Source organism: Rhipicephalus microplus, chromosome 6 (assembly GCF_043290135.1).
Source record: "Rhipicephalus microplus isolate Deutch F79 chromosome 6, USDA_Rmic, whole genome shotgun sequence".
Taxonomy (NCBI): domain Eukaryota; kingdom Metazoa; phylum Arthropoda; class Arachnida; order Ixodida; family Ixodidae; genus Rhipicephalus; species Rhipicephalus microplus.
Window position 1 is genome coordinate 204,264,153 of NC_134705.1, and position 27,139 is coordinate 204,291,291.

A 27,139-nucleotide genomic window follows, 5' to 3' on the forward strand; every position below is an offset into this window, starting at 1 on the left:
GTGCTGATAGCATTTAAAAAGCCCCCGCACACGAAATCCGCACATCGGTGTCCGCGGGTAGGGAGACATGGCTATTAGCGAAACCGTGGTGACAGAACGCGTGTTCAATTCAACCATTTTAAACTATATTTGCGAACACCTTGGCACTTTCTTCGTGACTGTTGACGTGTCGGCGACCACGTGGCACAGTTTTCATGAATGGTACGCGATTAGCCACTTCTCCGTTTTGTAATGCAAACTCTCAAAAAGCGCTTTTAGAAACGTCACTGTGTGCTGGCTGTGGGCTACACGAGCTATTAGGCTTAGCTTTATGTTCGATAGCTTTTCCTGTCGGCGGCTGTTCCGTGATGTGACTTCTTTCTTTTATTCTCTCTTTGCAATAAAAACTGCCTCGGTATGTTCCGTGGTTCGTACGCTTGGATACGAATTTCTTACCTGCGCTCTGCGGTGCTTTACGCGAGTCGCGGCGTGGGTGGCAATCGCAATTCGATGTATCATCGGGAGTTCCACATCGACGGTGATCACCTACCATATATATATATATATATATATATATATATATATATATATATATATATATATATATATATATATATATATGAAAGAAGTGTATACCTAAGGGCTCGTTTTACCGTGTTTTTACACAATAATAGTGAGATCTAACAGGCAATAATGCCAAAGAAAATATAGGGGAAGGTATTAGACCAAATTGTAATGTGAATATGAAGAGAAGTGGGTGAAAAGATACCTTGCCGTGGGCAGGATCCGAACCTGCGACCTCCGAATGACGCGTTCGATGCTCTACCACTGAGCTACCACGACAGCTATCCCCCCAGCCACTTTATAGGGTTTATATGTGAATTAAGCATGGGAGTGTCAGTCAGCGCCACCAGTAGCCATGGGGGCGAGTGTGGCACACTCTTTTGATCCTGTTTGGCGTCACGTAGCACGTGAACTTGTTACGAGTGGACAGCTGACCAATAGCCCCTTGTATACAACTTAAAGGCACCAAGTCTGCCTGTACGAGACCCTCGTTAATGAATTAAGGAAAGAAGTGTATACCTACTGCCTCTCCACGCGAGCGGCCAGTTATATATATATATATATATATATATATATATATATATATATATATATATATATATATATATATATATAATATAAATATATGTATATAATAAAATATATATATTATATAATAAATTCGCTTATCATTTGGTGCCCTACGCACGCGCTTTACGAGATAGTCGGTGCGGTGAAGTTTCCAGGCTCCACTTTTGAAGGGGGTCCGGCCCGAGGCGCACTTTTGTTGTCTGTTCTTGACGCTACCATGTCAGGCTTTTTTTAACGTGAAGGACGCGTGTTACGCAACTAAATTTTTGTGCAGTCACATTTTTCGAATTTCTTTCTAGATGTTTCCGGGGAGCCTAGTTTTCAAGAAAACCCCCCTTTTTTTAATATTTCACATGTTTCTTACGAGAACTGCATAGGTCACCTGGTATGTAAGAAGGTAGTGCAGTTCATGCCTGGCGACAATCTGTTTAAGAACTTCCTTCAAAACTTGTTGCAGGTTTGTTATATACCAAGTAAATTGTGGCCCCATGTTGCAAAAAATTTCTATTTTCAAGCTCCCGCGACGACATATTAAATGCCGCTAACTGCTCCGAAGCAAGGTTCTCGTGCTCCGAAATTGAAAATTTGCTGCTCCAAAAACTGCCCCAATTTACTCTCAGCCGTCTCACCACTGTTTTCGGCATCCTGTGATGTCTTATGTTTAGGCCATACAGAACAGTAGTTCTGCCCAAAGGAGAGCTGTTGCTCATTGGCCATTTGTGCATCGTGGCACGAAACTGTACAACGAAAAGCTTCGCTGATTTCTCGGAAAGCCTCTTAGTTCAAGAAGTCCCAACCAAAGCGGACAGGCGTCTGCCCCAGGTTGCCAACTCGCACCAGGACGAGGCTTTCAATAAACTTTTTTCTAGAGGTGCTTAAAAATTTATATCTTCGGGCCACGCGTACGGGTCAATGAGAGCGTTTTCCTCTTCGTGCGCAGCAGCTTTCGTTATCAATGTTACCGCCTGATTACACGTGTAGCCTAGCTGCCCCCTAACGCAAACCAGGCCCGAATGATCGGGAAGCATCTGAATAGTCGGGCGATGAAATTACATCGGAGTTTGTTCTGGAACTTAGCCGGCCGCTAGCGATAACGCTGGAATCTTCGATGGCTAATGTATAAATGCCGACGCGCTTCACAGCGTGAGATTACTCGACGGGCAATGAATGTTGACGTTGCTGCCAACGAACAGCGTGCATTGCTCGTAGAGTGATTTTTGGGACACAGGTTCTCCCAGATATTCCTGAACACGCCGAATGGCTTCGTGCAGTTCACGACCACGTGACAGTACCGGAGGCATCATGCACAAAGGCAGAACCGGTCATTTTTTCGGAGGTATTCGTCGTCTCGAAGGGCAGCTCCAACAACTCGCCGTGTGCCCTGCCTATCGCAGTTCACCGTCAACACCTGCAGTGCGCACACACTCCCTCGGGGCGAGCCTGGGGAGGAAGCCCCGAACAAGGCCGCGGCCTTCTCTGCCGCCATTACGTATTTGCTTCTGCTCTCTCGGCCTGCTTTCCGTCTCGCGACGAGTGAAAGAAGGCACGTTGTTCTAGGCACCGAGCAACGGATGTTTGCGCACATGAGCGTCTCATCTTCCCGCCGTGCGCGCACACACGCTGTGGTCGAGGCGCCGCAGACTTCTCGTTTGCGTTAGTTTGTTTACACGTCGCCGTTTACAAATCGCCCGTAATGGCGCCCTTTTGCGCGGGTTATTAGCTGCGCCAGACTGGCGCCCTCGCGTGGCCCGCCAAGCCAGATCGCCCGCAGGCAGATCCTTCGAAGCACAGCGGTATTTTTCTCCCGAGTGCAAGCTTGAATTCGGAGCGACAAGAAAGCTGCCGCTGTGTGCTACCGGTTTTAGGTGCGAAAGACATTAGCAGCAGGGGCTGGGCTTGTCGGCGTCTCTGGTCCTCGCGGTGTGTCGAGTGTAGTCGCGATCCATCATTAAAATGGGTGCGCGCTGCTACAAATGGTAAATCCCGATACTCGGCACCGTCTCACTAAAAAAAAAAAAAAAATGAAGACTGCGACGGTTTGTTCGAAAATAGCCGATGGCGTCAGTGGAGCAGGAAAAAACCCTTTCCTACGGGCTGTGCGGAGTTGAAACGTACAGAAGCAGCAGCGCTGCATTCCAATGCCGACAGCGTTTGTGGAGCAACGATCATGGCCGGTTTTGTTTTGGGAAGGGGAAATCTGCACACGCGCGCGCGCGCGTGACAGTTAGTTTACTGGTAGCGTAATACCGGCGATTAAAGAGAGAAACAACATTTATTCACGCATCCGGCGTGCGGGAAGTCACCGGCCACGCAGGGCGCGGGTATCCCCTATCTGAAAACTATCGCTAATAGTCCTGTAGTCCCAGGGCCTAAATATTGAGGACGTTGTGCTCCGGCTAGGCGTTGGATACTCGGGCTCCTCCGCTCCCGTTGTCCGGGGCGTCGGCTCCCTTTCTCCTTTGCTTCGCCAGGGCCTCCTCAAGCCGCTGGATGGCCCTTCGTTGCGTGGTTGAGTCTTCGGAGCGTATCCATGCTCTTCGGGATACGTGGCGTCCTGGCACTGCCCATTCCCATTGTTCACACCACTGTTACACCCGCCCCACATGATGTGGCGGAGGGTGGTTCACGTTCGCACACGCTACACTTTGCGTCCACAAACATGTCGGGGCATACGTGCCGGGCCAATGCTGGCGTTAGCACGCATTCTGTTTGCAGTTGTCGGAGCGTCACTGCTTCCGCACGTGACAGTTCACGATGCGGGGGCGGAAAGGCTCTCCTGGCCTCTCTCCAGGATCCCTCCGTAGTCCGTGAGGGGAAAGAGGTGTTCTTTTCGTTCTTCACCGCTGGTTTCGAGGAGACGGGCTGCCGCGGTCCGGCATGAGATCACGGGCCACAGCGTCCTCGTTGCGGTTCTCGATGTCGGGAGCCAGTTGTCCCATGTGGGCTGGGAACCATTTGAGGGCGATGGTTGGCCCTGCAGCGGCGCCGCGAGCAGCCCGCGAAGCCGCGATGGACCTGACTAGCCGCTCCGTGCCCCGCCAGACCATTGCCTGCTTTGAGTCGCTTAGCACCGTGCGCGTGCCCGGCCTACCTGTGGCCATCGCCGCCTCCTCTGCCTGGCCGGCTGTTCGGGCGCGCACGGTGCTTGCTGTTTACCGGTAGTAGCGCTGACCACCGCTGCTGCGAAGGCGTCTTCCCGGATACCTTGCGGCGTAGACTGCGCCCTCGTCTCTCTTATGTTGACGGGCCAGCGCCGCTGCTCTCGCGCCTGCCCGCATCCCTTTTCGTGATCGTTGGCAGCGGGTAGACGATCACCTTCCTCGCTGCCTCGTCGCTCAGAAGGACTTGTTCTTCTAGCTCCCCGTCCGGTCCTGCTCCCGGGCGTTCTCCAGGAGGTAGTAATCCCACCCGATCGAGTAATCGTCTGCCCGCGACTGTGTTGCTCAGGCGGCTCAGCTCTCTGGGCCTCGCTGATCTCTGAGAGCGTGTTGGGTGCTCCCAGAGACAGCAAGGCCGTTGTCTTTGTTAAAGGATTGGCGTTACTGTGCAGCAAATGTTCGTTGTGGACGGCGTCTTATAGTTTAGCGGGATTGCGTTTACGTGCTTTACGTGCCTGAGCTGGGATGGTGGCGCCACCTATTGGAGGATTGATGAGTTAAAAACATTGAAAAGGAAATGAAAACGAGCATGTTTGTCTGTGACACCGCGTGAAGCGTTGTTACAAGTTTATTTTAGTAGTAATAATAGTAACTAAATATGAACTCCGCACCAAATGCCAAGACATTTCTATTGCTGATTTGTTTACATCGATTTTCTAGTTGGGCCTAGAGACGTTCGAAATGAGAAGCTATCTCAAACATTACGCTGTCTTATCCGTAATATTTGGTCATCGAAGCTAACTAAAGGCAAGCCAAGCCATTTTAACAGTCGCTTGGTGCGATAAAATTGAATCTTTCAAGAACGATACTAGAATGACTTTGAAGCGGGCGCCCGAAAATACCGCCGTGTTTACTATATATGGCAAGCGGCACGGGTAACGTACTTATCTGCGCATGCGCACTTGAATCCCGTTATCGCGGTAAGCCTGCTATCCCGATAAGCCCAGTATACTATTAACTGTCTACAGATTTTTGTCTGCCGGGAATGTCGTCAATGCTGTACCGTTTCGCCTCAGCGTTTTTGCAGTTAGACGTACGCTTACAGATGCACGTACCGGTGGCTGTGTGTTCGATGAGGCGCCATATTCTTGAAGGCCTGACCTACGTGCGACCTTCGAATTTGAAGGTTCGGCCCGACCCATGGCATGTCATGTTTTCGTCCTCTTTCGTGTCCGCCTCGGTGGATCAGTGGCCCGGCGGTTCCATCGATGGAGGCGAAATGGTTGAGACCCGTGTGCGACGTCAGTGCACAACATCAGATGGTCAAAATTTTTGGAGCCCTGCACTATGGTGCCTCTCATAGGTCGGTTTTGGGACGTACAACCTCGCATGTCATATTATCGCACTTATTTATGTATTGCAATTACTACTTATAACATGCTCGGCAGTTTTCTGTTAGTTAATATCGTTTATACGACCGAGGTGCACAACCTGCAACTTTAGACGCGCGTTCAAGTGGCTCACGTATTCGGGTTCGTGTGCATTTCGCGCATTCGTCTCGGATGCTGGAGTTTTTTCTGTGCTTCCGTATTCCAGAAAGCTGACGGGCGCCTGTAACGAGATTGTGTAGAACGTCATACGCAGACAAGCTAGAGTGTACACTTCGCTGTACACAAAATAGAATTCGAGCACTGTGTTTGCCCCGCACTTTCACATCTATCGCCTATATAATTGCAGTGTAGCCCGGCGTACAAACTGACTGACTGGTAACTTTGAGCGCGTGCTCTGCTTCACTTGGTATTACACTCGTTGTTCAATGTAGTGCTCGCTTATCGCTACATGTTGCCTGTAATTACCCATCGCTTGTAACGGTCTCACGAAATAGCAGAAGACATGAAATTCACTCGCACAACACGATGTTGAAATATTCTAATCGGTGCGCGTTGTTTAAATCACAAGTGTTGTTGACGTGACGTCGTTACAGGAACAGTTGCATGAGCGACGATCTATTCGATGTCAATTTATAACACGTGATTGTTTGTGTATTGCCTTGTTGAGCCATGGCCGGACTAAAAAGCCGCACGTGCATTTTCTGTAGGCCGTGTCTGAGCGGTGGCTTGCGAATGGCGCATTTCCGACAGGGCCGTGTTTTCCTTCTCTTCCGCAGCGTCGCTACGTCGCAGCCGCTCGGACGGTGGCGGCGACACGTCCTCGGACGATGAGGAGTGCGACGCGGCGTCCGGTGCCACGTTAGCGGACGGCGTCTCTTCACGGGCCACGGCGAACGGTGTGGGCCGACGCAACGACGTCGAGGACGACGATGAAGATGATGACGAAGACGACGAGGAAGTTCGTGACCTGACGTGGAGCGGCCGCGTCGGCGGGGCAGTGGGCGTCGGCGTCATGAACGGCTTGCACGGTTCGGCGGCGTCGGCTGCTTCCTCCGCGCGATCGTCGTCCCAGCGGTCTTCGTCGTCGACTGCGGTGGTGCCCCCGACGCCCGTGGAATTCCGTGCCTCGCCGCCGCTACACGTGCACCGGCCGTACAACGGCTCCCCGCCGCCCAAGGTATTCCACGCGGCGCCGGGTGCGGTCGGCGGCTCGACGTCTTCAGCGACCTCCTCGTCGTCGGGCCCCACCACGCTAACGCTGTCCGCACACATCCCTGCCTTCGAGGTGTGCGCCGTAAGCCCGCGCAAGCGCCACCGGCAGGACCGGGGCGGAGGGGGCACGGCGTTCGGAGTCTTCTCGCTCGTCGACGGCGGACCCGTCCAGCGGCCATGTCTGGACTTCGAGAAGATGCAGCAGGTTAGTAGTTATGCACGTCATTATTGAGTAGAAAGCGGTGGTACACTGATTTGTGATTTTTCGCTGCGTCGGATTTGGCCGAACCTCCAGCGTCGGGGCTGCCCCCGCACAGAATGCCGCGGAGCATTTAGAGAAAAGTTACTGAAAGGCTACTATAGTGTAACATTCAAAACGATTAACTGATAGCTCTCGCTTATCACTAGCTGTCAACGCAAAATGATGGTGATCCAGATCCATGGGTTGATGTATAGAGAAGGGGTATTCGTAATCTCAGAAGTGGCGTCATTGATACTACACGCGCGTACTTACCAAAAAATGTTCCCGAATGCACCTAACCGGTGCACTATTACGCCACGTCATATTAACAGCGACGGGCGTGTTGCATTCGTTCCGTTTCCTTTCTTAAACGTTGTGACTGGGTTCTGACATGCGATGTTGGTGCAGCTCGTGAGTGGTTTAGAAGGTAGCTGTCCTATGACGTCACTAGTGCCGTCGACTTGCGGTGTCGGCGATGCATGTTGTGAAGACAACGACGGGCCGTTTCATCACGTGGCCGTTTCATCACGTGACTGCATTGATTAGTCGTTCTGTCAGGCGGCGAGGCTACGCTCGCTTTTTCGTAGATTTCGTCCTCGAAATCTGTAAAAATCCTGTCGCATTTTATCTCTTCCATCTCGCGCCTGTGCAAACATCTCGCGGCATCCCTTGAATAAATATGCTTGCCCCCGCAGCCTGGTCACTGTATACACAAGACCTCGCTCTCGGTACGTTGCTTGCCCAACGTCGCCTACTTCGCCACATTATGCGTGCCTTGTGCTCGCCGAAGTATAATATCACTCGCCTTCAAAGGGCACGCTAAAGCCTTGCGCGCTCTATTGTAACGGCTCCTCTTTTATTCCCCCCCCCCCCGCCGTTTTTTCCTTGAATGCGTGGTCACGTGGCACGGCTTTTTTCTTTATTTTTGGCCCGCTATATCGCTACCTTCAGTCTCCATCGCGTGAACTCCTCTACTGCATAGCACCATAGCGTCTATATTGCGAAGCGTTAGAGCGCCTTTCATATGCATCAGGACTCTGGCTGCTATATATATATATATATATATATATATATATATATATATATATATATATATATATATATATATATATATATATATATATATATATATATATATATATATATATATATATATATATATATATATATACTATTTAACGGGTCTGGTACCGGCTCGCGCATCAGCTCCCACGAACTGCGTAATTTTGGAGAGGTTCTCTGAATAGAGGCCTCGTCTGACCTACCTGCATGGGACGGGGTGTTTTACTAAGCGCCTTAATAGGTTTATTCGCCACCCTGCACATGAATGATACGTTGTTAGGCAGGCCAACTGCATGGTCCGCCTGGGCCTGGTTGGCGTTAATATTGTTACAAGATGCAGAGTTAGAATTTTGAGCTATCTTCAGAAAAAAAAAAGAAACGAAACTATGTGGCTAAAGGTTACGGTGCAGTTTTGTACATATGTTAGTCACTCATGACTAGAACACCGTGGCAATAATGTACTTATGTCTCTCCCTGTGTCAACAAAACATTGTCTTGTGTTAATGGCTCGAACAAAGCGAAAAAAAAAAAATACGACGGAACGTTGGACTAAACTCGTCAGGCAGGCTAGGCTGGAGGATCATACATGACCGAAATAAAAACGCCAGGCCTGCGCGGAAGGCGCAGCACAGTCACAGCGCAAGCTAAAAGAGCGGCCTTTCAGGGCCTTTTCTAAACACTCTTGTGGTAACTGCGGCAAACACACTTGCTGGGTACACACTACGGCATTAATAGTAATAATAATTTCTGGGTAGTAGGCCGGCATGCGCTATGCTATATCCTTCGTCATTCTTCTGAGGAACGAGTTATCCGCTAAACACTTGCTAGGAATTTTGTGCCAGTTTTTCATGCATTGGCTGAAGACGATGAGGGATTATGCCCGAAATTGATATGCGCCACAGTCAATAAGTGCAAGAACAAGCGTTTATAATGGGTAGGAGCATTGGACGACCCACTCGTTACGCTATTCGCACTGCGTGACGCCTCTTTGTTTTTTTTTTTTCTGTTCTAAAATGCTTTATTACTCGTATAACGCGATTGCTTTCCCAACATCAAGCCTGCCTAAGGCAAGTTTGGGAAGAAGTCCCAAGCACTGGCGTGGCTGAGAGGTTGAATAGTGTGCTGGCACGCAGCGGACCCGTGTTTGAGTCTCATTGTGTCCTAAATACTAGGTTTTTCTTTCCTATTTCGTGCAATAGTGGTTACGGACACCGGCAGCGGCGGCGGACAACTACAGCGTCGCGCGTGACCTGAGTTGTCATCTCATAACAGCTTTCGCTGTAAACCAAGCGTCCGCCTAAGCCTTAGCTTAAAATGAAGCCTAATAAGATCGTATTGCGCATGCTAGGCAATTTCTTCTTCCCCCAGGGCAGGAGGAAGGCGGGCAACTCGTGCATTATTTCTCGTGGCTAGGTTTAATCATGGGGGGGGGGGGGGCATAGCTGTGGCAGACGAAAATTCTACGGAAGCTTCAGCCCTCCCCAGATCCTGTGCTATCGCCGCGCCTGGTCACGTGACAGCGTCCGGAAGTTCCTGTGGTTCTTCATGCAGGATAGGAATACGCGTGCACTGTGAGTTCGCGTTATTCTATCGACGCCGTAATTGTTACATACCTCTTACACGAGCGGTCTCGGAAGCGGTCAGAGTTGCGCATGTGTCGATTAACTTCGGCCCGTTGATAATTGTTTCGTGACGATGCCCCACAGCTTCCTCTTGGAAGTATAGGTCGTTTTTATAGAAGGCGGTATATGTTACATACCCACTTTCTTTGGTGCTTCTTTCCGAATTGCGCTCCGCGAGTTCGGGATACATTCAATCCAGTTCTTTCTAACCCTTCGTTAACTTCGTACATTTGATTTCTTCTGACATTGCGGGAGAGGAAGCGGACAGTAAAGTAATACCCAGTAGTAACCTCAAGTGCAAGCGCGGTGACTGCTCTGATGAGTCCACATTCTTTCTTGCCTCGTTCTCTAACCCCGACACAGTAAGCCCCATACATTGGCATAATAGAGATGTGGAAGGGGGGGGGGGGTGCGACGAGCTTGCCGTGCATACTATGCTTGTGAATGCCCGATGGGGATTTGAATTCTATATTTTTTGTTTCAAGTTGGAGTGATTTTTTTTTTAGAATCGCGGAACTTCTGGCTTCTGGAAGATTTCTTCTAATATTATTTCGTTAACTTCTTCGTCTTCGAGAAGTCCGTCCTGACGTTGCGTCGTGGCCTGGCGATTGCCGTCCAAGCGCACGTTGCCGTCTTTTCGGCTAATTGCGATCGCATCTTGAGATTTTTCTTTCTCCATCAGCGTTTCCCGCTTTCTACTTTTCGCGAATCTCTTCTCTCCCACGAAGTGATGCGGCACCCTCTGCATAGCTGTTAATTCTTAGCCTCTCGATATCTCTCCCTCTGCCCTCGGCAGGCTTCTTAATTTGGCGCCGAGCCTTCTGGTGGCTTTTTTTTTTTTACCAAACATTGAATATGTTCGCTGTTTGTGACGTCTCTCGTTCTAATCGTTTTTATTTTCCCTATAGGGCGAAGTTTGCGCCCTGTGACGGCGTTTTCTTGCTTCGTTTTTCTCTTCCCCCACAATACTACCACCGCTGTAGTCATTGTCGCCGCCGCACGATAACGTTCGTGAGTCGGTGTCGGATCTTCTCGCAGCAGCCATTAGCTTTTTCCGGCCACACTCTTCTAATTTTTTTTTTCTTTCAGAAAGCATCGATGACTTTGGTGCGTCCGCCTTGCCAGCTTTTAGTTCGAAATGCTGAACTTTTTCTATATTTCTCGGGGCGACTGGCGCTTATCGCGCTGATGGCCCTTTCCTCCTCCTCGTTGTCGACGACATCGATGCGGAGGTTGTCTCTACTTTCACTTTTGTAGCCGCTTTTTTCCGTGCCAAGGACGATCGTTTATCTCGTGTCCAAGCCTTCATGTACTTTTCTTTCTTGTTGTTTCTTCCGCTTCTATCATTTTCTTTTTTTTTTTGGCGTAGTAATAGTGAGCCGTTCGTTATCCTGTCGAGCCTCGCTGATTAGCGAAATGTTTCTGCTACACCGTCCCTCTTGGATGACTCGACCTCTCGTAGCAGTGGTGTATGCTTACTACGGGAACTACGGGACACTAAGGAACAGAATCGATCTCTATGGTCAAGCAGGAACAGCTTGACGACGTGGGTGAGTCGCTGTAACATTAATGCCGCTGCTCATTCTTACCAAGCGGGTTCAACCTAAAGTGGCTTCAACGCAGTGAGCAGTGGACCAGGGAACAAACGGATATTAAAGATATCGCAGTTGAAATCAAGAGGAAGAAATGGACTGGGTGCGTAGGCAAGATAACCGCTGGTCATTAAAGGTAACTGACCGGACTCGAGGAGAGGAGAAACGCGTGAGAGCCAGACAGGAAATGAGGTGGGCAGGTGAGATTAATAATTGTGCAGGGTAGCCGCACAGGCCTTTGACCTGCAGTGGGCGTAGTCATGCTGATGATTATAAATATTGTTGTTTCTTAAATGGAATTCAGTTGGTACTTCGTGTTTCTTTGTTGTGGTTTCTTGGTGCCAATGTTTTCTTTTGTCCTTGTGCTTTAATTGTTGCACAGTGGCTTGTGCGTTTATGCAGTATATTTCGAGGGCTTCCATTGTGCTACAGCAAACAAAAAAACGGACCTCCTTCAAGGGAATCGTGGGAAAATGCTAAGGCAGTTCTTGCGCCGAGAGTGCACGGCGTAGTATTAAATTCGTAAATGAATGACGAGACGAGGAATTTGTGCCATAAGCATTTATTTACACATTATTAAGCCAGCGATTAGTATGAGGGAGAGGCGCGTGCTTCACTCCATTTATACATACGTTCGAGTGAGCGGGCGTGAGAGGGGGGTGGGCGCAAAGAGTGAATGGCGAGATAAGGAGCGGCGAAGCACTGCACCTACCCTCTCCTACACTCTCTTCACAAAAGCAGGAGCTAGGAAGGCATCATGGGCGCGCCGACGGAGCCGACGCGCACGTGAAGGCTCCCTAGAGCCTCGGAAAAGTACAGCGTTCTTTTGATATGCGCCGCTTCCTCCTCCCCCCGCCGGAGCTTCTTGTCACTTTGCCGCTCGGCGCCATGTTGGATGCGCCAAAGCGTCACTGTGTTGCTTGTTCGCCGCATGCAAAGTGCAGGACGTGCGAAGTGCACACGTGTGTCTCACTCGTTTCTGTAAATATCTGTAAATGTCCCTTCTTTGTATTTTTGCAACATATCTCCCATTTCATAAAATTGGGGAAATAAAAACGCGTTACAATAAGATATACTCATTGAGCGGGGTTTTTACTCAAGCTGCCGTCACTGAAGATGTGCGTTTGAAATGCGACACTTCTGTACAATGAGTAGGCGGATGTTCTTAGTTTTATCCGTTATCCGGGTAGTTCTTTCTTTTGCTTATTATTACTGACAGAAAACAGATTTAATAACCTGCATTTAACGAACGAAAACCACCATAGCATTCATGGATGGGAACCTCAGTGATGCATGATAGGGTGTGTTGTCTTGAAATAGCAGAAATATGCATTTAGCTGTTTCCTGTGTACCTGTTTTTCACGTGAGAGTATTTCTCTCAAAAGCAGTTAATGTTTCAATTTCATGATTATCGCGGCTGTTCTCAAGTGCAGCCCGTGTCTGCCACAACGTGCACGTCGCGTGTGCTCCTTATGAAATGAACCACTGGCACTTGCAAAAAAAAAAAGCTTTGTTGTAATACATATGACGATGTGCACAGCTTTTTCACTGGTTTCGGGTGATACTGTGCGTTGAGTTCAGAGAATACATCACTAGAAATGGGCGAGTGGTAATTTCGACAGTGATGGCGCTACTGCGTTTTCGACCTCTACTTCACAGCATCTTGGCCGTCCAGCAATTTCAAATAGTTTCCATGTGCAAGAACGACCTCTATTACCTACATTATCTGCAACGCCCATGAAGACATGTAAAACCTCCAGACAATGGTTGCAAACTGTACTGCAGAGGACAATCATCTCACAACGGCGTACTGCGTGCACAAGTCATTAGACAGGCAGAGGAAGTGAAACGCCACGAAGTTCTGAGCGAGCACTTTCATGAAGATTGTTGACATTGCTGCAGTTATAAAATATCGAGATAGTTTGTACACACGGGAACTATTCCTTCCCAAATGGCGTGGCTTAAGACACCGCAGCTCCGATTTAAATATTTTTGGCGGTTACACAATTACACAATTAGCGTGTCGAGTTTACTGAATTCAATTTCAACTGTTCAAAAAAAAAACCAGTTTGTATATCAGCGCCAGATACACAAGGGAACACTACGCTACGAAAATAAGTTTAAATGGCGTGTAATTTGCTACAACTTGTGCATGACTTGCAGCAGCTCTTCTGCGTTAATGTTGATGATGAGCGCACCCAGTCTTGTTCAGAAAATCAACGCAGAAGAATCTTTACATAAAGCCGCATGCGAGGCACGGCACATACCTTACGAGGAGTGGCTGTAACTAATGCAGCAGTGGTGGCGCGCCACCGGCTCGAAAGCAAACTTCAAGCTCGTGGCGGGTTATAGGGGCGCCACTGTCGCAAGCAAAAAAAAAAACGCGCTGGAGAGAAGGTGGCGAGGGGAAAGCAGATGGCGGTACTTTTACGCAGTATAGGGGCTTCAGAGCTTCCGCGATTCAAGTCCCCCTCATACGCCAGAGCGTTCTCCTCTCCACTTACTCTCCGCTACTTTGCCAGCACCACCAGCCCCATTTGCTAGGGGCAAAGATAAGCGCGCACAGCCGCAGCTGTTGCTATGAGAAAGGGAGTAAAAGTGGAAAGATAACACCTGCCGACGTGCGGACACCGGCAGACGCCTTACATTCCCTGACTAAAAAAAATGCAGTCGCATTTAAAAACCTGATGCTGAGCACTCCGACTTGTCGCTTTTCTTTCGTGTCATGTCATAGTGTTGCGTTCGGATATGTAACAACAAACCCGCATCATTGCACGTTTTTAGTTTATTACGGCTGATACTCAGAGATAGGAATTACAGTCAAAGGTAGCAAGTGTAAGCTAGAGCAACAAAAAAAAAGAAAACTGCAGGCATAAAATCCAACAGCCTCGTGCAGCACGGGAGTAGACCATAGGGGGATATGTTTTCGTCCTGCATTTGGCATTCGATGTTGACCTTCAGGATGAAAGGATTTGACTTTTTAAGGTAACGTTTTGTAGCGCACGCACGCACGCAGTCAGGACGTGGCTGAGCTTCACACACTAGTCGGCTCCTTCGAGTTGGGCAACCACAAAACATTCGCGCAGACACCCCTCATGTGCGCGTGTCAACTTTCTGCATCTTTACATCCCGGTGGGAACTGATTTACAATCGTCACAAGTGACGTGTGACATTTTTTTTTTAATCACGCACGCGACTGTTGCAAGATGCAGCCGACTGTCACTGCATGCATCGACAACGAAGGCGCGCTGGAGCGCCAACCACCCTGATTGCTCGAATACAGCTCGTACGCGGGTGCAGACGGGTGCGTACTCTTGCTGCTATCCACATCGTGAGAGTTTACAACCGCAAGGTGTATTAGTGGTGAGGGGGAGTGGTTTGTATTAGAAGCAATTCAGAAAAGATCGGAGGTTAATTAGTTGGTGTATAACAACAACCACTTAAGATGTTGAAGAAGCCCTTGAAAACACATTGGCCAACATTTTTCTTAAAGTCGCCGAACTTGATTATGAAAGGCATCGAAACTCCGCTTCCAAGTAGCTTTTCATTTCATCGCAACATGACATTCGCAATCCACGTCTGAGAAAAAACAGCCACATATTCCTCGCATTGTGCCCTAATTGAGTGCTATTATCGATGACGAGAGCTCGCGACCTAAATCACTACTGCGGCAGTCTACCACGTCGGCTTGTTCAAGGAAACCCAAGTGAAGGAGCTTTCTCGCAATTTACCTTTACGCAACCTAAGGAGGAGACTGTCTCGAATCCGCGAGTTGGCGCTCAGCATGAGCGAGGAAGGTTAACCAACCTTGGCTACCTTACACTTAGGGTGGTGAAAGGGGGAATAATAGAAAGAGATAGAAAAGTTTAACTACAAGGCACCATCTTAGGTCTTCGTGCTGCTCAGCACGAGAAGTCACTGCAGCGACTGTCGCCTCCCCCGTTATGCACTGAGATAACATTTCTGCCCGGGATACCTATATTGATATGTGTTTGCATGAGCAGGAAACAAGTGCTCGGCCCTGACGACTCGCTCGCCGAGTGCTTCGTCGCGCCGCTCCCGCTGGGTCACTAGCGACGCGGAAGTCGTTATGCGTGACATGTTCGCTGCTTTTTTCGTCGAAAATATTTTTGGTTTACTACTCTGTTTATTGTGACGCCCTTTGCGATCTGCGCGAGGTTCTTGTTACCGGCAGCATGCCGCAGCAGCGTCGTTTATACAAAACAGTTGGTTACCGTCAAGTGCTGCAAGCGCCTTGGTGCAGATTCGTGTGTGACACGGAATTTCACTCGGGGCTCAGATAACGTTTTAGGATGTCGCGTTATGACCGTGAGCCATGCTATTCAGCGTATAGCTTACGGTTTTTGGTAACGGGAGGAGAGAGGAGTGGCAATGTTTGGCAGACAAAATCTACGTACATGAACGTGCGGTATCATTGTACGGCCCTCTGGACGACGTCATCGTGGAGGATCCGTGACACTACCGTTTCGTAGTGAGACTTATGAGAAGTGATAGACTGTTAGTTCCCATCGCTAATCCGAATAACGATGAAAAGGGGGCCCTTCGATTCCGCTTCCTTCATTCATAGCGAGGGTCTCGTTCTGGCAGGCTTGACGCCTTCACGCAGTACGCGAGGGATTATAGGTCAGCTCACAGCTCGATATAGGATCGCGGGCTACGCTGTGTAGGCCACAAAAAGGAAGTAGGCCACACTCGCTGCTATGGCTTTTATCGGTGCTTACTGACACTTCCAAGTTTCAAATGCACATATATGTGTTTCACACAGTGGACGTGGGGATCACCGCCGCCGTAGCTATTCGAAGGTCGCAGCTTTTGCTCCGGCCAGCGGAAAGTTTACTTTCTTCTCATTTGCATCACAATTAATAGTAATAACGTCCCCTTTAATTTTTCCGGCATCATTCTTCGTTCGCTTTCACTTGGTAATTGTTCCACTTTATGTCCCATAAACCAAGGGACCATCTCGGAACTGCGGTGCCGTGTTTGTCCCTGACGCCCCTGCGGAATGTGTCGCCTTGCAGGTGGCAGCCAGATGGCCTCTTTCTCCGGAAGGTCGCTCAGAGCAGATGGACCGCACACTGGCGCGTCTCCATGCGTAATCAACTCTGCGGTAAAACGGGCCGTTCCCGAAAGCGGGGGCGAGTCACTGGGAAAGGTCACTTACAAGGGACGGTTGTCTAGCGGTTGTGGCTGCCGACCCGAAGGGCGCGGGATCCAATTCCCACAGCTGCGTTTTCGATGGAGGCGAAATGGTAGAGGACCGTCTGCTTAGTTTTCGGTCAACGTTAATTAACACCAGGCGGCAGAAATTTGCCGAGCGCTCCACTATAGCGTTTCTTATAATCATATTGGGGTTGTGGGATGCTATACTCCCCAACAAAGTATTGTTATCGTCAAGGGCTACTTTTCACGCTGGATCTAACTGTGTGTGTGCAAGCAGAAACCATGGAAATGAATAATATCGTGGACAAACCTTCGACGAATCCCTCCTGTCGGTTGCTTTAGTTCGAAACGACTGTCCTTCACTTGTCGTGCACGTGTGGTTGGATTGTTGGTCGCGTTTTCAGCAATTTGTTCGCTTTTGTCTGCGAAAATTACGATGAACGTTTGGTGTGAGGTCGGAGCTGTGGGGTACGGGGGATTATATTACTCTGCAAAGTCTCTTTTGTACTAGCCTTAGATGAGCCTGCTATTCGCAAGGCGTCCGCTGCCGATCGTCGTGCAAGTACGGCGTCGGGCTCTTACTGTTAATAGAGCCTCATTTATGAGGCTCTGTTCCACACCTGAAGGGGCGAGTATGATTTTCACGCGCTCCGCATCGGGGATGATGGGAGACGCATAAAAACCAATGATTTAACTATACCGCGCAACATTTAGAGAAACCTGAGAGTGGTCTTGCAGACACACTAACTCTCAGCCATAGGAGTGCACCGAGAGGTCCACACACATCGACAGCCCGCGGATGTTTCACCGGCAGTGGGAGTCGTAGCTTGCAGACGAGTGCAAGCGGCGCGACCCAGGCCAGGGCTGTGCTGGGTGTATTTTCCCCCCGCTTCTTTATGTTAATTAAATTTCTTTATTTTCCTGTGTGCTCTTGGCTATTTTACTGTAAGAAACGAATAAACGTCTCTATATCCAGATGATGTCGGAGCGGTCTTTTCCTCAAGGTGCCAGCAGATGAAAAGTTCTCGTCTTCGGCTTCCTTGGCGGCAGCAGTAAATGTCGCGCAACAAGCGAGACGCCAGTGGAAAGAACCAAACGGAACGTAACTGAGACTTTCTCGATACCCCTTACCCCCTTTCCCAGCACAGGGTAGTCGGCCAGTCTGAGAACTGGCTAACCTCCCGGCCCTTCCTTCTTCCTCCTATGGCATAGACTAGTGATGATTCGTGATAAAAAAAGGAAAAGGAGAGAAAATAAAGGAAGAGTGCTCGATAATTGGTTGTATAGCAGACGGAGGGGAATGGGAATGAAGAAAGAGGAAAAGCAGCAGTGATGCGAGCAAAGGAAGAATCGCCTTGTTTACCAAACTGATCGAGTGGCTTAGAAAATAAGCTCGATCAAGTTATTGGCATCCTGGAATGAAAGAAGATGGGAGAGAGACAGAAAGGAAACAAAAACGCTAAGCAGTCTGGAGCAGTCGATATACTTCCCTACGTTAGGAGAAAAAAAAAGGGGGGGGCGGGTTGAGTTTGCAGGTTAGAGGCGAATAGATTACACCGTGCTAATACATCTATAGCCACAGACATCAGAATGGCACATATACGGTACGTTCCTCTTTTGAACAGGTTGAGAGGCTGTACGGGGAGTAGAAAACGGCATGATAGAACATGAGAATTTTGCTGGACCCGTGGGCTGATATTTATTCTATTTATTCATTATACAGAGTGTTTCAAGAAATGTGTCCAATATTCCTAGAAGTAAGGAAAAAGGCGCTATTTGCGAACAGTCTCCAATGTTGCCTTTTTCTGTAGTGGCAGGCATATTGAAGGCATTGAAGACATCATTTGTAACAGTAATTTGGATAGTTAAATTAACCTTTTAATTTCTGTAGTTAGGCACTTCAATAAAACTCTATAATAGATGTCCTTCATGCCAAGAACCCATTGCCGCTTTGATATTTCGGGAAAGCGGTCTCTAGTAATAACTGCAAATGAATGGAATTATCCGTAATTCTGAGGCGAAACCGAAACTAGAGGACCGACGAGTGCAACAAGACTACGATGACGTCACTATGGAAAACAGCAGTTACCGAGATGCAGCTTTTCCCCGTTCATTAACGTATATGCGTCATGCGTGTTGTAATTGCAAGCGCAGCCCACACAAAGAAGTCGGCTATTGCTTTATATAACAACGCTCTCTGATTTCGAACGTTTCAGACGAGTATGGCAGTTACGCTCTTTCGCGTTTCGGTTTCGGCTTCGTCACAGAATTTAGGACAAATTTATTAATTCGCAGTTACACCTGGAGGCCACTTTTCCGAAATCTCAAAGCGGCATTGAGTTTCTCGATTGAAGGGCCTAAGTTCCCCCATTTAGCTTAACGGCCGAACTTGACTAAATGAAAAATCAATTAATATAACGTTCCTAATTTCTGTTAAAAATGCTGTGTTTTACTCTTTCAAGATGTCCGCCGCTGCCGAAAAAGCAACTATGAAAGCTAAGATCAAATAACGCCTTTTGGTGTTTTCTTTAAGAATGTTGGACACATTTCTTAAAACACCTTGTATTACCCTACATGTCCCCATATGAGCTTCAAAGGGGAATGAGGCGGTAAGATGTCGGCAAATAAGGCAGAAATTTTTTTCATAAAAGGCAAGACAACGAAATCTGCATTAAAATACAAAAAAAAACATTTTTATACAATTCATTTAAAACGTATGATTGTTCTTGAAGTTTAGCACGATTGGTCGTCTAACAATACCGCGTAGATTGTTATTATATAGTGTGATTTCAGTCAGTCTGTATGACTAGGTGTGCTTCCTGTCAGTCTTCGTTGACCTTTGACATTTATTTCCAATTCGCGTTGTCATCGTCCCCGACTGGTCGCAGTCAGCGGCGTAAGGTTTGCAGGGCGCTGGAATCCGGCTGCGGCGCGGGTGGTGCGAGGAGACCTTGAGAGACCATTCTTGCTGTGACGTCACAGGTTGGGGGGAGGGGCGTCGCCGTGTTACCGTCGGGGCCGGTGTACGGTCGTTATAAGAGCGGGGCTCGTGTCCCCTTCTCTCTACGCTCAAAGAACAAGAGCGGTGTTAACGAGGCAACCCGTTCGGCTTCGTCCCGTTGTTTTTCTCTGCCCCCATTTTGCCGTCGACCGTCTTCACTGGCGAGTTGGCCTTGCTTTCGTGTCGTCTTTTTTGTTCCTTCTCACCCGCCTTGATGGCTGCTTTTGAAACCTCTCTCTCGTGTTTGTTTCTCGCAGTGAGAAACGAAAGGCATCTCTAGCATCCCAGTTGCAACTGCCTTCTTCCAGCTTTGCGGTAATAACGCAACCTTTTTGCCGCTACTGCATTTTTTTTTTTCGCTCCTACTTTTAGCGTTAATGCGTGGAGCTGAACGCTTTTTCTTTCTTTTTTTTTTCTAATCTGGTGCCACCGACGAGCGTGTTATTCTGTTTCCTTCGGATTTGTTTGACCCCGCTCGCGTCGGTGCCTTTGTGGATGGGGAGTCTAGCTCCAGTAGAAGACGGTTTTTGGAAATGCGAGACAAATGCGCATACTCAAAAGAGCACGCTAGAGCGAGGAACAAAAAAAAGCAAGTTCGCGAAGTATGCCAGGAGAGCTGCTTTCGGGGTGAAATGTTATTGCTGGCAAAAAAAAAGAAAAAATGAGCAGAAAGTGGTAAACCAAAGTCATTTGTTTTCTTTATTTTCTTAGAACCCTTTGTGTAGTTGAGCACGGCACTATAACTCTCGCCGACTCTGACAAACTCGTGTGCGCACCACCTGAACCGGGCTACGTAAGTAAGATGCAGGCTTTTCTCTCTGTCGCCGCAGTAAATGCTATCGTTTCGTGCGTTACGTAACGAAATGGTTCCCACTGAGCAAATTATATCTGCCAGCGTCTTTTGTTCGCAGTCGTGATTGGTGTTCCCTTTTTCTTCAAACAGGCGTGCAGTCTGAGTTGAATGATAGGTGTCTTGATGGCAATGCTCGCGTACTCAGATGAACACCAGTAGGCCGCTATCTTCTTTTTTTTCCTTACTGTCATAGCGTCAAGGTGTGTAATATATATAATATGTTCAACGGAGACGAAAATGCTGTACACCCCCGTCTGTCTAGATTTAGGTGCTCGTTAATGGAGCCCTTAAACGCTTTTTTGATTAACCATGGAAATAATTCACCGGAAAAGCACATTTCCTCACAAGTTCAACGCGGCAAAAAAAAAAAAAATTAAGAAGCCTTCCAGTACGAGCGGAGTTACAAAGACTTGTCACCCGCTGCAATGGCATGCTCTCTTCTCTCGTCCCGACGAAAGCGCTGGAAGCTAAGCAGTGAGGGATGGAAGGAGCAAACATAAAACGTCACGCTCGCCTCGTAACCTTGAACAGTTTTTTTTTTTTTTTCATCGAATGCGCGACCTTCTCAGTGCGATCGCGCTCGTACGCGTGGCCTCTCGCGGTGATTTCTGTAGCGACCGAGCGCGCCATGTTCAAATCACCCAATGAATGACTAATCGATGGGTCATCTACGTTTGATTTTTGGGCATATTCTGTGATTGGTCGAGGGAAAAGAAAGCAATTTTTAGCTGACTTTGATAATTTATTGCGATTTCCAGACCGCGTGCTGGGCTATAACATTGGGCTCGCGTGTTCTCGGAGGCCTATGCTACCGATCGGCAGCGTTTTCTGGCCATACTAAAAAGTGTTGCAGGGCCCCTTTAAAGAACACCCTGGGGAATGAAATTTCCGGAGCTCTACTACGGCGTCTTTCATAATCATATGGGTGTTTCGGGACAGTAAACCCCAATAATTAATCAATTAATGATTCAAACGAGTTTTTTTCTGTTGGTCCAGTGCGCCTATATTCAAGAAATGAAGGAGCCCAGATGACAGCGTAGAAGACTGGTAGATTCGCTTTGTCTTGCGCCCCGCCGCCTTCGGTAATTTATAGCTGCTGGCAAGTTCCCGTTGCAAGGGCTGAGAATTATTCCCTGGTGCTGCGGTGGCCGACTTCGAAGCACGCCCGGGAAAACGAGCAGTTTTCGGTCGGGCTCGCCGGTTCCTTTCTTCTCCGACAACGCGCCCATTCCGTTGCCGTCAGAGCTGTGCTCGATTCTTTCTGTGTGTGCGAGCGCACCTGCACATGCGCCGTTCGCTTGATGAGCACCGCCCCATCGGCCTTCACCTCGAATCGTCTCGTTGTGCCGGCTTGTTTGCCCGTGGCACGGCAACTGCAACCCGCCACTCGTTTCGGACGGTCAGTTTGAGGACTCCCGGTTGGAAAAACCACAATTGTAGACTTCGGGGGCTTGTATTGAGCAGATGCGGGCCTAATTGGTTCTGCGCTTTCAGTGAATGACGTAGCGTTGAGAACACAGGGACCAAGGAAGTAGCATCTCTTTCAGCATTCATTTTCGTACGCTTGAGCAAGAAAGATGCTTTTTTTTTAATTTTTTTAACGCACGTCGTGTCTCCTTACATAGTATCTCTGTTTTCAGTGCTATGGTATTGTTCAACTTATTAAAAGGGTTAGGCCGCTCAATAAACCGTACATACTACTACTACTACTACTACTACTCTTAGCGTTACTACTAAACTGTGAAAAAAAAAAGCACAAACAGATGTGCCCCCGTTTTTGTTCACCCTTTCCTCTTATCCAGCACAATGTAGCCAACAGGAGATTTCCCCTGGTTAACCCCTGTTTTCGCTTTACCTTTCTTTCTTTCCTTACCTGTAGCCCCGCCGCGGTGGTCTAGTGGCTAAAGTACTCGGCTGTTGACCCGCAGGTCGCGGAATCGAATCCCGGCTGCGGCGGCTGCATTTCCGATGGAGGTGGAAATGTTGTAGGCCCGTGTGCTCAGATTTGGGTGCACGTTAAAGAACACCAGGTGGTCGAAATTTCCGGAGTCCTCCACTACGGCGTCTCTCATAATCATATGGTGGTTTTGGGACGTTAAACCCCACATATCATCATCTTTCCTTACCTGTAAGTGTGTTTATGTTCCTCTTCTGATATCTCAGAACCATGTCACATTCGCTTCTTCTATGGCCTCACCTTAGCCGTAGCTTCGCTTTGACAGTGTGGTTACACATACAGTGTCAGTGAGTTATCCCGATAAATATGCATCCAGCTACGATACTGAAGAGTATCCTTGCAGGTGACCCGAGTAGCTTCTTCGCAGACCCGTTGTGCGCAGTGAACTCTGCAAATAGTACGCACTCTGTTGTACATGTGTGTTAACAGCACTTCACGTCCATCTATACAATGCGGCGCGCTCCCTGCCAACCATCACGTACCTTGAAATCACGCTCGTCGGATAGTTAGTTCGTAAGGGCGCCATTATTTTCCACCGCCCGGCCTGCGATGACGCATTTCCGTGCGGGAACCGCCTCGGCCTGGTATGGTTCACTCGCGCGTTCTCTCCCGGTCGTAACGGTGCCATGGGCTGCGGCAGTTGTAAACGTGACCGCGATGAAGCGCCTTTATTGACGGCGCGTCGGCTTGGAAGAAAGGGAGCGCGGACTTCCACTTCAATTGGACGCTCTCTCTCTCTCTCTGCAGCCGTTATTGGCCGCTGCCGGGAGCGTGATGCTTAGATGATAACATCGTTAAAGCGCGTCTGGGTAGTGTTAAACAATAAAAAAAGTACATGCGGGAAAACGGGGAGAAGGCCTGTCTGGAGTCACGAATTCTGATTGGTAAAAACGCACGACCTCCCGGTATTTTTTGAATACTTTTTTCTTGATTTAGCAGCTGCGGGCCACCTGCACTTCAATTATCGCACCGGGAGCTGTTGCGAAGAGAAACGCCCTGTGATTGATTTAGTTCACCTTTCGGCGCGGTTCGGCCGATCGAGTGCTTCCACGTCACCCAGCACGACTTCGCCGCGATCGCTGCTTTTTTTATCCCACCTTCGTGAGCGCTTCGGGACTCGAGGGTCTTCGCTCCGACCACCTCTCCCAGTCTTAGTAGAGATAGTGTTCGACTCCATCGTCGAAACAGCCGTCCAGCTCGTCACTATGGGCTTCTGCCAACAGACCACGGGCTACTTCGCCTTCATCATCGCGACGTTTGACGAGTGAGTGCCCTGCTCGCATGCCGGGGCATTAGCAGATTGTTAGTTTGGCATACTGTGGACTAGTATATACCTCGTGAGCGCCGGTGTACGCTCGGAGTGCCCGCCGCCATAAAATAAATGACGTAAACTGGACTTGTGGCAACATTCGTGTGAAGTGCATGTACTGGGTCGCTATGACGTCACAAATTTTGCTCTGGTATGATTGTTTCGTAGTCGAGACTACCCGCGTTGCATTCTAAAAGATCCTAATATTACTTTTTTTACTGCTGTAAAACAGTCAATGGATAAGAAGACAACTTCTCAGCGCGACAGAGAGCTTCTCAGCGCGACATCCAAGATAACTCAGATAATCGAGCACGTTTCACGAAGCTGAAAAGTACCCAGCCCATGTGCAAATACCAAGGGGAGTTAATGTTCGGTCCGGTGGCCAAAGGTGATGTCCCGGCCAGCGTCCTGTATCTTCCCCAGCTTTCCGGTTAATTTTTTTCTTTACGAGTTCCGTGGCCTGTGGAACTCGGGAACTGCTCACCTGTACACGGCAGCGGCAAGTGCGCGTACGCTTCATCATATTGTGTCTACTGGCCTCCTCTCCCTTCGCGAACTCTGCGTTGGCTGGCGTGTCTTATGTACAGCAGAGGCAGTGCAGACACAGCGAGCAGGTAGGGGGGATATTGATATTACTTAGTGCCAACAGGATGAATGAGCACTTCAGCCTGGGAGCGCTGCCATTCGGCTGCTTGTCCTTTCTCGCCATCCCTCGTTTTCCTCCACGCGCCTCGAGGAGCTCTCGTTTTGCTTCCTACATCCCATTGCGCCTGAGTGGTAATGCCTTCTAGAAGAGCGGCAATCTCTCGCTTCTCGTTAGGGGAGAGAGGGTTGTGATGAGTTCGGGAGGAGGAAGAAGCACTCAGCGGAGAGGGAACTTATCCGAGCCAAGAGCAGTTGCAGAGGGGGAGGCAGCGACTCGGTGGTCGGCTCGGGAGTCCAATAGATCTGACCCCGTTAGCGCGGCTCTCGCGCCTTCGTCGGCGTGCTTTATCTGGCGCTGGGCAGAAGGCGGGCTGCCTGCTTGTCTGCATTGCCGTGCTACGTGCCGTCCGAGCCGGAACTGGTGGCGGTGATTAGAAGGCCGTCGTGGAGCCTTCCCATGCCCTCTGCTCTGTGAAGTAGTAAATAAATGAAATGAAGCGAAAAAGGCACCTAATTTCTGTCGGCCATAAGGCGACACGGCGCCGTCGGGGTGTGTATGTCGGGGGGAGGCCGCCTTGTCCCCCTCCTCTGACTCGTACATTTCTGACTAGGCTGCAGATTGTTGTTCCTCGCACTTGCCTCAAATGACCTTCTCCTGTCCTTTTTTTTTTAGGGGCGGAGCTCCTCACAGCGTCACCCGTTGGTCCCGTTATTGTTTGTAACCGCCGGTAACACATATCCTAGAGAGCGGGTATGTACCATAGGGGATAGACTTTTAAAGGCGAAGCTCCTTAAAGGCAACTCCGGTGATTTTTAGACAATGTCAAGGTTATGGTGTTTCTATGTTCCTGAGACTTATCACGAGCCCAATTGTCTGGAAATTTGAAAATAATTTTATTAAGCAAAAAGTGCAATACCGAAACCGAAACCCAACCGAGCGCCCTATCTGCGTATGACGTACTATTTGGTAGAGCCGGAGGCCGTATACGCTGTCCGCCGGCGCGGAATATGAAAACTGTAAAAGCTAGTTCAGCGAGGCACCGGCCAAACACCACAGAGGAAGGAAGAAAGCATTCCCGTGCTATACCCGTGCGAAACACCGCCGCGTCGCCTTGTGGAAAGCACAACAAACGCTGTAGCGACCAAAATAGCGATGCCATCGGCTGCGTCACTTCCGTTGACATGCCAAACATGACGTCGCACAGACAGTGTTGCCAATAGTTCTGGCAAGGGAAGTGAGCTTTTCGAGGCAATCTTCAAAACTCATTTGCAAACGGTCAGTGCATCACTCAAACCTGTGATTTCGCATAAATGGCTAAATTGTGCATAGGAACATAACCAGCGAATTTCATTGAGATTCATTGACCCCGAAAAATGGCCGGAGTTGGCCTTTAAGCCGCGGGTCGTGCGTCCTCCGTGTTTGTAGTCGGTAGCTACCTCTCGTTTAGTTTTTGAAATGTCCGCTAGATGGCGGAATTTGTATAAAATCGAAGTATGCATGAAAAGATGCGAGATGGTGGTACTGGTAGTGTTCGCAAGACGGACGGACGGACGCGTGGACGGACAGATCGACCCATGGTTGGACGGATGGGTGGATGCGTGAGCGTACGGACGGACGCTTCGCCCCTCTCATCATCATTCAGTCTGTGGATATGCTGTATTTTTTTTTTCCTTCGCGCTGTGTGGTTGCTGTTACGTGAGCGGCGGCATTCTGTCCCTCTTTTCTGGTTCTGCGGCGCTGTATTCTTACCTCCCTTGTGTTTCTGTTTTGGGCGGGTCTTCTTCTCTGCCATTTTCGGTTTCGCTCGTTGTGCGAGCTGGCCCGCCAGTCACGTTCCCGCGACAGCACGCCGCTTTCGTTTATCGGAGCCTCCCCGGGAATACGTGCCAAACGCCAAGTGGAAGCCACCCCTCCTCTTCCTTCTCCCCCAGGTAATAGGCTTGGACAGTAGTGGGCCTTGCTGTGTTCCGCTTTCGGCGCTCGTTCTGCCCCGAGGATTGCCTCGAGATCCAGGCGATCTTTGTCTGCCAGTAATCGCGAGGGGATCCTGTCTGTTCGTGCGTGTACGGGTTCGTGCTCTTTTCCAAGTCATGGCCGTTCTGTACGGCTGCTTGAGGATTGAGCCTTGGCTTACTGCTCGTTGTTTCAATCAAGTCTTGCAAATTCTGTAGCTTTATTTATTTATTTTCTGAATTGCTGTGTTCGAGAGTGGTGATTGTGGTACTGTTGCTGTCATGCTTATGTGTTAACCTGTTTCTTATTATTTGGCAACGTCTGCCGTATGCGTTCTAACCCGTTCATGTCTTCTGTTAACTTGATTGTCGGGGTCACTGCGGGCCCCTTTAAATAGCTCGGTCAGGTAAATGTATTATTTCGCAACTCTTAGTGTCTGACTCACTGCCAATCATCAAAGGAGTCTAGTTAAGCCCTCTAAATTGACCCAGCTCTTTCAACTTTCAACTGAAGTGCAACATCCCTTTACAGCGAAAGTTGTTATGAGGTCAGAACGCAGGCGCCGTAGCTGTCCGCAGCCAGTGTCCGTAACCAGTATCACAAGAAATGAAAAAAAAAACAGTAAATAAATTAAATACAAAGCACACAATGGGATTCGAGCGCGGGTCCGCAGCGTGGCAGCCCAGCATTCTACCGCTGAGCCACGCCGACGCTTAAAACTCATTTCAAAATTGGCCCGAGGCCGGCTTGATGTCAGGAAAGGAATCGCGCTAACAGGAGTAATAAAGCGTTTTTAAAACATCAAAGGAACGACCAGACGTCACGCAATGCGAATTATGGAAAGAGTTGTCGTCCAATGATCCAACCCATTACAAAAGCTTGTTCTGGTTCACCTAGTCAGTGGGGCG

The 27,139-nt window shown here is 49.0% G+C and overlaps 1 protein-coding gene across 3 annotated transcripts in view; it reads left to right on the forward strand.

Moving 5' to 3' along the window:
- The window catches only part of Reph (Regulator of eph expression), a 194,153-nt gene that overhangs the window by 111,550 nt on the left and 55,464 nt on the right, over positions 1–27,139 (forward strand). For all 3 annotated transcript variants that reach the window (XM_037418334.2, XM_037418335.2, XM_075867628.1), the window contains one exon: positions 6,379–7,019. In XM_037418334.2, the coding sequence (XP_037274231.2) occupies positions 6,379–7,019 (641 nt within the window). The remainder of the gene's footprint in view (positions 1–6,378; positions 7,020–27,139) is intronic.